This window comes from Bos indicus, chromosome 15 (assembly GCF_029378745.1).
Source record: "Bos indicus isolate NIAB-ARS_2022 breed Sahiwal x Tharparkar chromosome 15, NIAB-ARS_B.indTharparkar_mat_pri_1.0, whole genome shotgun sequence".
NCBI classification, from domain to species: domain Eukaryota; kingdom Metazoa; phylum Chordata; class Mammalia; order Artiodactyla; family Bovidae; genus Bos; species Bos indicus.
In genome coordinates, this window is record NC_091774.1 from 79101080 (window position 1) to 79112277 (window position 11198).

Below are 11198 nucleotides of genomic sequence, written 5' to 3' on the forward strand. Positions count from 1 at the left end.
AATGCAGGATAAGCAAGAGATACAGGTTCCATCCCTGTGTGGGGAAGATTCCCTGGAGGAGGAAAAGGCAACCCACTCCAGTATCCTTGTCGGGATAATTCCAAGGACAAAAGAGCCTGGCGGGCTATAGTCCATGGGGTCACAAAGAACTGGACACGACTGAGCATACATCCAAATAGAGTTTGTAATCAGGGATTTAGATGAGTCCTGGAGCCTTATATCTCAGGAGGAATTTATCTTTGGTTTTAAGACTTTTTTAGCAGCGTCTTTTACGTCTTTGTTTCTCAAACTATAAATCAAGGGATTCAGCACTGGAATGATGATGGTGTAGAACACTGAGATGATTTTATCAGTGTTGGGAGAATACAGGTAGCTGGGTCGTGAGTAAACGAAGAGCAGAGTTCCCTGGTAGATGGCCACGGATGTCAGGTGAGAAACACATGTAGAGAAGGTCTTCTTCCTCCCACTGGAAGAACGGATCTTTAAGACTGAGAGGAGAATGTAAAAGTAGGAGATGATGATGACAATGAAGCAGATAATTTCCACTGAGCTGCCGTATGTGGAGAGAAGCCACTCATTAAGTGATGTGTCTGTGCACGATAACTTAAGCAAGGGAGGGAGGTCACAGAAAAAATGATTAATGACATTTTTATCACAGTATTTCAGAATAAATGCAAAGGATGTGTGCACCAGGGAACTCATATTGCCTCCAAAGTATGACAAGACGATCAACCATATGCAGATGCCCCGAGACATCACAGCTGTGTACAGTAAAGGGTTACAGATGGCGACATAGCGGTCATATGCCATGGCAGCCAAGATAAAGGATTCAGTATCTGCAAAAGTACAGAAGAAATAGAACTGCAGGGCACAGCCGTAATAGGAAATGGACTTGTTCTGAGAGAGGAAGTTGACAAGCATTTTGGGAACGGTGACTGAAGAATAGCAAAGGTCTACAAAGGATAGGTTACTAAGGAAAAAATACATGGGGGTTTGAAGGTGCAGATCAACTCTGATTAACATCATCAACCCGATGTTCCCCATTAAAATCAGAGAGTACAAAGTCAGAAACAGGAGAAACAGGACAATCTGCAGTTCAGGGCGAGTTGGAAACCCTAACAGAATAAACTCAGTCACCAAGGTACAGTTTCCATCTAAAAAGTCCATATTCTGTGCTGTTTTCTTCTTATGAGAATTCTAACATCCTAAGATCCTATGTTGATGGAAAGAGAAAAAAAAAATAGATATAATTATAAGGTTATTTTATTGTTTCAACAAACAAGCAATCAAGTCAAGAGTCCCAGACCAAATCTCCTTCCAAATATAAATTCTGAGAAACATATTTCAGAATTTAGTAGCTTTATCCCATGTTTGATAGTTTTATTTTATTTGTTTAATAGCTAGTTCCACTGGAAGACGTGCAGATAAATCTCATATTTCTTACTTTTTTTAATTCTCAAGTATAGTACTATAGCTAGTACAGAGGATTAAACGAATAATGAAGTAATAAATGAAATGATGCTAAGAGGAAAAATATATCTATTATTAAAAATATGTTAACTTGAGTACATGTTGTAACAATAACTCTGGAACAATGTACTCCTTCTGCCCAGTATTTGATAGTAGTGTGTTGTACTCTTGACTGTAAATAGGGTGGTGCAATGAGCTATACTTCATCTATTTAAAGAATAATAATGAAAGCAAAAGTGATATTAGTGAAATGAAAGCAAATGTCAGTAAACATCAGCTAACAGCCTGTTTTAGACAGGGATGAGTTTAAGGCAATTCCTTAAATCCTGTCAAGATACTAAGTCAAGGAGATTAAAATAATTAACTGCTTTTCTCTTTGGCATTCTTTATCATTCTTGGCTTCTAGTAAGCACAGCATAAATATTAGATGATTGAGTGAAGTGGGCAAAAAATTAGTAAGTTAACTTCTCATCTTTAAAAATCACTCTATATAGCCTCCTTACTAATTATATTTGTGAGCAAACACAAATAGCTGCCTTTAATTTTTATCCTAGTATAATTCAGGATGTTGAGTCTAAGAATTTTGTCAATTTCTGTTTCTATAATCTCAGAATTTTTCTGGAAGCAAGGAGAATTTGAACTTGACTTTGAAATATAAGATGTTTTATTGTAACCTTGAAGGATGACTTGGAAATCTATAAAACAAGCAAGTGAAACTTCCAGTGAGCTTTGTTACTACTGCCACAGTCTGCTCGAACAAATGGTTGGGGTCATTCTCTCACTTATATAAAGTTATTGAGACCGCTACAGGGCTAAGAACTTCATTGTTGTAATATCATCTAATCACTAAAAGTGTGCTATAAGATAGGCACAGAAAAATCTAAGAGAATTAGAAGGGTTAGGATGCTGTCTTATGTTATTACCTCAAAGAGTGTGAATGAGATGCAGTACCTTGTTAGGACAGTAGTTAATTTATTCTTATTTTGCCTGTTTTCAAAGTAATCAGAGTGTTCAGAAATGATAAGACCTACATTTAGAGTTAATAAGCATTTGGTTAGAATCTCATATTAGCCACATGGACTGTATGACCTTGCACAATTATGTGTGTGTATATATATACATACACACACATTATGTGTGTGTATATATATCTATCTGTATATATATATATATATATATATATATATAGAGAGAGAGAGAGAGAGAGAGAATCTGCTATACTTAATACATATATTATATGTATATTATTATATATAACATTATATATATTTAAAATGTTACTAAAATAATGACAATAATATTTCACATGGTTTCTCTGCCAGGTTAAATTAGGAAAACTATCTATACTTTCTTGCTGTCTCACTTTAGATAAACTGGCACATAATAGGTAAAGAGTGAAGATTAGTTTCAATTACTCCACTGCTCTCAGCTCAGCAGTAAAGAATCCATTTGCCAACGCAGGAGATGTGGGTTCAATCCCTGATCTGGGAAGATTTCTAGAGAAGGAAATGGGAACCCACTCCAGTATCCTTGCCTAGAGAACCTCATGGACAGAGAGGCCTGATGGGGTCCATGGGGTCACAAAGAGTTGGACACGGCTTAACGACTAAACAACAACAGAAATAACCCCACTGCTCTCGCTTATCCCTAGCTAATAATTAGAACTATGTCACTAGATTTTTTTAAATAATAGTTATCATTTATATAATGATTGTGATGTAAAATACAATATTCTAAACACTTTACATATAATTTATTTAATTGTCACACAGAAATATACTAACAAAATTTCACAGTTAGTTGCTATCACTGTTATCTTTCTCTTACAGTTGAGGGAGCTAAAGCACAGAGAGCTGGAGAGCTAAGACGTGATGAAAATAGTATTGGAGCCCAGGTTCCCACCTCCAAAACTTCAAGACAGATTGAGTGTAAGATTCAAGACAGATTGGTAAGCTAGATTCTCATTATTGATTCCGTATGTTGCATGGGAATATTGAAGCTTAATGTTCCAAGTCACTCTGCAAGTAGTTGGCAGGTATAATTCAAATTCAGGTATGTGTGAAGTCAAATCTCATGAGGATAACCATGAAGGTGGTTAGAGAATTAATAGTGTGGCCTCCATGAGACAGGCTGTGGTGCGGACTTGCTGAAGGCAGGGCAGAATGACTCAGTTATTTACTAAAAACAGACCATTACTCTCGGGGACTCACAGCGAGCATCCTTCCAATAGATTAAGAAGGGTTTCCCTGTGGCTCAACCCTTAAAAAATCTGCCAACAATGCAGGAGAATGCCTACAACTCAGGAGACCTGGGCTTGATCCTTGGTCGGGAAGATTCCTTGGTGAAAGAAATGGCAACCCATTCTAGTATTCTTACCTGGGAAATCCGATGGACAGAGGAGCCTGGCGGAGCTAAAGTCCATGAGGTTGCAAAGAGTCGACAGGACTTAGTAACTAAATCACCTCTACCACCACCACCACCATCCAGGTAGAGAAACGTGAATGTAGAGAAGAGAAGCATGAGGGGGAAAGTTGGAGATGAGAGTGAATCTTGGATTCTTGTTTTCAATGGGAATGACAAAAAAGATGCAATCAAACTGAAGTGATTCACTAAATTTTTCATAAGTATATAGCAAAACAATGTTAGAACAGAAAATAAATTAATTGAAACTATCAGGTAGCCAATCATGTTCCAGTTTATTTCTGTTAACAACAAAGCTTATTTAAACAAGGTGAGTGTCTCAGATCCCTGTAGAAACTATAGAAGAATGACACGGGCAGATCTATTTGTGGGTAATATGCTAATACATATGATTTTGTAACTATTTTGACACATGTCAGTGGTCTCAGATCCATAAAAGTCTATTTTTGCATCACTGAAGCCAGTCGGGTAAACACAGAAGCTACTTACCAAAGAGGGAGACATGTTTCTATCACCCAGATGAATAATTTCACCAGTAGGACCAAGGACTCTTATATACACTCTCAAGTCACTAGGGACCTGATAACTGAAGACTCCAAACATGTTCATTTCCAAGAGATTCCTAGGGGATAATTAGTAGGTTATTGTGAATTATTATTTTGAAACAACTTCGTAATTATAATAGCAATTCTGTTAGTGTTAGTTTGAAGAGGCAATTTTTACTCTCAATAATATTGTGGTTGTTTTTTTCTGACACTTGAAATCCCACTAGAGTCCTGCACTCTAATACTGTAGTGGAAAGTACTGTAGTGGAAGTCACTCAGTTGTGTCTGAATCTTTGCGACCCTGTGGACTGTAGCCTACCAGGCTTCTCCGTCCATGGGATTCTCCAGACAAGAATACTGGAGTGAGTTACCATTTCCTTCTCCAGGGGATCTTTCTGACCCAGGGATCGAACCCAGGTATCCCACATTGGAGGTAGAGGCTTTAACCTCTGAGGCACCAGGGAAGCCCTGCTGCTGCTGCTGCTAAGTCGCTTCAGTCGTGTCCAACTCTGTGTGACCCCATGGACTGCAGCCTACCAGGTTCCTCCGTCCATGGGATTTTCCAGGCAAGAGTACTGGAGTGGGTTGCTATTGCCTTCTCCTAGGGAAGCCCTAGAGGTTCTTTAAATAGTTCATATATTTTAAAATGTAGCTCTCATTTAAATTATTTCAAAAACCACATGGAAGTTCCTAAAAATGTTCCTTGATATCCTCAGCACTGAAATGTAATATTTTTTGTTTCACTGAAGTGAGTCCAGGGGAGTCTACTATAGAACCTGTTATCAGTAGGTGCTTTCTGAGAAGATGAAAGGACTTTATTTTAGAAAATTGTCTATTGACCTATCTATTTACTTTTGGCTGTGCAGGGTCTTCCTTGCTGTGGATGGCCTTTCTGCAGTTGCAGAGAGTGGGGGTACTTTCTGTTGCAGACCATGGGCTCTAGAACTTGGGCTCTAATATCACAGGCTCAACAGTTGGAGTGCGTGGCTTAGATGGCCTGTGGCTTGTGGTTATCTTCCTGGACCAGGGATTGACCCCATGTCCTCTGCAGGGGCAGGTGGACTGTTAACCACTGGACCACCAGGAAAGTCCCAGAAGGACTTTTAAATAAGAGTCTTATGCCTGAGAGCATCAAAAGGAGGCAAAACCATACCAGTTGGTAAATACAGCTTTTCAACATCAACTTGATTGTTCTTATGTGCGTTTTGTATGACACTTTCACTAAAACAATGATATTTCAGCTGCTCTCAGAAAAACTTGCAGAACTTTTGGTAATTACGCTGTACTAGAGCACCCAGTGAGAAATAGATTTAAGGGACTAGATCTGACAGATAGAGTGCCTGATAAACTATGGACGGAGGTTCATGACATTGTACAGGAGACAGGGATCAAGGCCATCCCCAAGGAAAAGAAATGCGAAAAAGCAAAATGGCTGTCTGGGGAGGTCTTACAAATAGCTGTGAAAAGAAGAGAAGTGAAAAGCTAAGCAGAAAAGGAAAGATATAAGCATCCGAATGCAGAGTTCCAACGACTAGCAAGAAGAGAAAAGAAAGCCTTCTTCAGCGATCAATGCAAAGAAATAGAGGAAAACAACAGAATGGGAAAGTCTAGGGATATCTTCAAGAAAATCAGAGATACCAAAGGAACATCTCGTGCAAACATGGGCTCGATAAAGGACAGAAATGGTATGGACCTAACAGAATCAGAAGATATTAAGAAGAGTTGGCAAGAATACACAGAAGAACAGTACAAAAAAGATCTTCACGACCAAGATAATCACGATGGTATGATCACTCACCTAGAGCCAGACATCCTGGAATGTGAAGTTAAGTGGGCCTTAGAAAGCATCACTATGAACAAAGCTAGTGGAGGTGATGGAATTCCAGTTGAACTATTTCAAATCCTGAAAAATGATGCTGTGAAAGTGCTGCACTCAATATGCCAGCAAATTTGGAAAACTCAGCAATGGCCACAGGACTGGAAAAGGTCAGTTTTCATTCCAATCCCAAAGAAAGGCAATGCCAAAGAATGTTCAAACTACCACACAATTGCACTCATCTCACACGCTAATAAAGTAATGCTCAAAATTCTGCAAGCCAGGCTTCAGCAATACGTGAACCATGAACTTCCAGATGTTCGAGCTGGTTTTAGAAAAGGCAGAGGAACCAGAGATCAAATTGCCAACATCCACTGGATCATGAAAAAAGCAAGAGAGTTCCAGAAAAACATATATTTCTGCTTTATTGACTATGCCAAAGCCTTTGACTGTGTGGATCACAATAAACTGGAAAATTCTGAAAGAGATGGGAATACCAGACCACCTGACCTGCCTCTTGAGAAACCTGTATGCACGTCAGGAAGCAACAATTACAACTGGACATGGAACAACAGACTGGTTCCAAATAGGAAAAGGAGTACGTCAAGGCTGCATATTGTCACCCTGCTTATTTAACTTATATACAGAATACATCATGAGAAACACTGGACTAGAAGAACAAGCTGGAATCAAGATTGCCAGGAGAAATATCAATAACCTCAGATATGCAGATGACGCCACCCTTATGGCAGAAAGTGAAGAGGAACTAAAAAGACTCCTGATGAAAGTGAAAGAGGAGAGTGGAAAAGTTGGCCTAAAACTCAACATTCAGAAAATGAAGATCATGGCATCTGGTCCCATCACAATCATGGGAAATAGATGGGGAAACAGTGTAAACAGTGTCAGACTTTATTTTGGGGGGCTCCAAATCACTGCAGATGGTGATTGCAGCCATGAAATTAAAAGACGCTTACTCCTTGGAAGGAAAGTTATGACCAACCTAGATAGCACATTCAAAAGCAGAGCCATTCCTTTGCCAACAAAGGTCCGTCTAGTCAAGGCTGTGGTTTTTATAGTAGTCGTGTATTGATGTGAAAGTTGGACTGTGAAGAAAGCTGAGTGCTGAAGAATTGATGCTTTTGAACTGTGGTGTTGGAGAAGACTCTTGAGAGTCCCTTGGACTTCAAGGAGATCCAACCAGTCCATTCTGAAGGAGATGAGCCCTGGGATTTCTTTGGAAGGAAAGATGCTAAAGCTGAAACTCCAGTACTTTGGCCACCTCATGCGAAGAGTTGACTCATTGGAAAAGACTCTGATGCTGGGAGGGATTGGGGGCAGGAGGAGAAGGGGACGACAGAGGATGAGATGGCTAGATGGCATCACCGACTCAATGGACGTGAGTTTGAGTGAACTCTGGTAGTTGGTGATGGACAGGGATGCTGTTGGCTGCATTTCATGAGGTCACAAAAAGTCGGACATGACTGAGTGACTGAACTGAACTATCTGAAGAGCACCCAGACTGGAAATTTGCATGGCTACAAACACAGAACTGTCTTCCCTTCATAGCATTTGCCAAATTTTAAGTTGCTTGGAGTGGGGGTTAAAGATATGTCAACTACCTCTGAAATACAAGAGTAGACAATTCTATATTACTTTGTGCTGAAGAGACTAAGAAAGCTCAAGTACTTATGTGAAAGTCCTAGATCGCCACACCCTAGTAAGAGGGGTGAACCGGAGATACAGTGCATGTTGCCAAAACCAAAAGAATCAGTTTTCTATTGAATGGAGCTTATCACTCTTAGTTGCATCACAAAAATAATTGAAGCTTCATTGATTTGAGAAATCCTGCACAGCATCTTTGTAGTCTGTTCGGCATGCAACAAACAAATTACTAAGCATGATAACATGAAAGATTTTATGCCCATACAAGAGGGAAAATGCCAAAAGCAGATACACATTGAACCAAAGTTGGAGTTGGCAAGCAATAATTTAAAAATAATTCTAAAAACATCCTAAAGAAAATTGTCAAAAAAAATTGAAAATGGCAGAAGTTGGGAGACATTCCTCCAATGATTGGAAACCTTAGAAAATAGAATTGAAAAATACATCTGAATTGGCAGCTTGTTGAGTGGATTTATTGATACATTGAATTTTTAAAAGCAAAGAATTGGATGAAAAATGACAAGGTCAAAAGGGTTTGTATTAAGGATCTTTGGTTTGAACTTGGAACTAGTGCGGTAAAGGAGGTCATCAGGAAAATCTATGCTCCTTCCACTCAAATACTTAAATGCTCACCATGAACCAGCCTTAAGAAAGCAGACTTTCCTAGCAAATGCTCTTTCACATTGGTACTGCTTGAGAGGAATGAACTTGAAAAGTGTTTTCCATTTACCGTGGAGCCTAGAGTTCTTATATCCTTCAGACAATAGATGGCACCAGAGACAACTATCTAATCTAGTTAGTATGCCTCTGAGTCAGTTCTGAAAAAGAAACTTTCAGTGTTCTTAAAGATTTCTGTGTAATTGAGATTTCCAATTATGTTAGTACTCTGTTTCTCACTGTGTATATGTTTTTTTTTTCCCAGAAATTTAAATTTTTGTTTAAGAAATTGTCCCATTACCAGTTCTTTTGGTAAATTGATCACACTCCTCTCTGTGCAGGAAACTGTGACTCCCAGGTTCCAGTAAACCATCATCAAACAAAAAGTCCTGATTCTTCTTATCCTTGGTATCAACACCCAGATATTCTTGTTGTTGTGTGGTCTCTAAGTCATGTCCGACTCTTTGCAACCCATGGACTGTAACTGTAACCCACCAGGCTCCTCTTTCCATAGAATTCTCTAGGCAAGAATACCGGAGTGGGTTGCCATTTCCTCCTCCAGGGGATCTTGCTGATCTAGTGATCAAACCTGGGTCTCCTGCACTGTAGGTGAATTCTTTATCACTGAACCACTGGGGAAGCCCTGATATCCCAGTAGGTTGAATTGATTTTATGGAAGGTCAGTAAAATACAATTGATTTAAAGTTGAACTCATGTTCTACAATAAGCATCAAATTATTGCTTATAGTTTCACATATAGGGCTTTTTATGGGAAGCTGTGAGGCAAGTAGATCTCAGTAGCCACCAGTCAGAATTTCAAATATTTATATAGAGGTGTGTCAGATGGTAAAGCATCTGCTCGTGATGTGGGAGACCTGGGTTTGATTCCTGGGTCAGGAAGATCCCCTAGAGAAGGAAATGGCAACCTGCTCCAGTACTCTTGCCTAGAAAATTCCATGGATGGAAGAGCCTGGTGGGCTACAGTTCATGGGGTTGCAAAGAGTCGGACACAACTGAGCGACTTCACTCACTTAACCAGGTTCAAGCATGTATACCGTCCAGGTGGTTCTCAACATCAAGTTGCTCTCTCAAGACTGCTTGTGTGGTCTTTGAAAATATCTCTCACTGAAGGGATGACAGACAGAATGTACATTCTATAGACAAGGGAGAGGGTGAGGAGTACCCAGTTCCAGTTTGCCAGTCAACCAGATGTTGCCTTCTCCAGAGGACCTCCTCTCATGGTCCTAAATGAATCTGTCAAATGAATCCCTTTATATTCATGAGTCCTAAGTTGCTTCAGTTGTGTCCAACTCTTTGTGACCCTCTGGACTGCAGCTCACCAGACTCCTCTCTCTATGGGATTCTCTAGGCAAGAACACTGGGGTGGATTGCCATACACTCCCCCAAGGTATCTTCCTGAACCAGGGGCTGGACTTGCATCTCCTGCAGCTCAGCAGGCAGACTCTTTACTGCTGAGCCACTGGGGAAGCCTGAATTCGTTTATACACCATGTCATATCCACATTTCCAGAAAAAGTTGAATGCAAAATTGTATTAGATGGCCGAGCTATTGAGATACCCTATGGGTAGTCAAGTAAAGGTGGCTTGTGTACGTTTAGAGGTGAAAGCAAACTTCCTCTGAGAGGCAGTTGAAACAGGCACTAAACAGAGCATATTAGCTAAATCTACGGCTGCAAAATACTTAATACTTGCTGGTGGAATGAAGTCAGTAATGTCATTGTTATTGCCTGTGGAGCCTTCATGGCTGGGGCTATGGCATTAAGGTTGTGATCATATGGTGTCATTCATTATTTCCATTTTATGGACCGGCCAAACTGGGTTGTAAAATGGAGGAATATTGGGAGTTGATCACCCCTTTTCCTGAATCAACTTGAGCTGGAGAAAGGGGATGGATGAAGGTCAAAGACAAAGCAAGGCCACAAACCAAGGGCCCCAGGGCATTGTGCGGCTCCTCAGTGCCGGGCAGGGGGATGGCTGGGTGCAGGGATGTATCCTTTGTCCCTGTTCCCTGCAGCTTGTACCCAGGACTGGGAACACGCTGCCTCTGGATCAGCCTGTACTCTCTGAGCCCAGACGGCCTGACCAGAGGCAAAGCAAAGGTCCTCTTGCCTTCCTGGGGAGGCCAGGGCTGCTGGGGCCCCCATCGCCTCTGACTACAGGAGGGTCCAGCTTTTGGCCATTCTCTCCCAGGTGAACCCCAGCCTGAAGCTGGGGCTGTGCAAGGCTAGCCCCCAGGAGGTGGCTCACACTGCAAGCTGCTGGGGTCATCCTGGAGAGTCTGTTCCCCAGGGACAGGCTGTAGCAGCCTGTGCGGCTACAGAAGGATGGGGAAGACCTGAAGAGGAAGGTGCTTTGTGCTCCTAATTACTAAAAAAAAAAAAAAAAAAAAATTCCCTTCTCCTTCAAATAGTTTTTGTATAATGAGTTGAAGTCTTAGATGACCTCATTTTATTTTACACTGGGCCATTTCAACTTTTCTAAGTGTGTGCTTTAAAAGCTGTCCATAGTCAGATATCAAATATGGAGTCAGACTCCTTGTTACATGTCTCTTTTCATGAAGCCTAGAGTACATGTGCAGCTGACCAGTCATATCAGCTTAATTCCTGC

At 40.6% G+C, this 11198-nt stretch overlaps 1 protein-coding gene across 1 annotated transcript; it reads right to left on the reverse strand.

Annotated features, from left to right (window-relative positions):
* Positions 1–222: 222 nt before the first annotated feature.
* LOC139187191 (olfactory receptor 5I1) lies at positions 223–1167 on the reverse strand. Its single transcript, XM_070803194.1, has one exon. The coding sequence runs from the start codon at positions 1165–1167 to the stop codon at positions 223–225; it is 945 nt and encodes a 314-aa protein (XP_070659295.1).
* Between the last annotated feature and the right edge of the window lie 10031 nt (positions 1168–11198).

Excerpts from the sequence above, each read along its gene's own strand:
- LOC139187191 (XM_070803194.1), bottom strand. The coding sequence starts at position 1,167 with ATGGACTTTTTAGATGGAAACTGTACCTTGGTGACTGAGTTTATTCTG.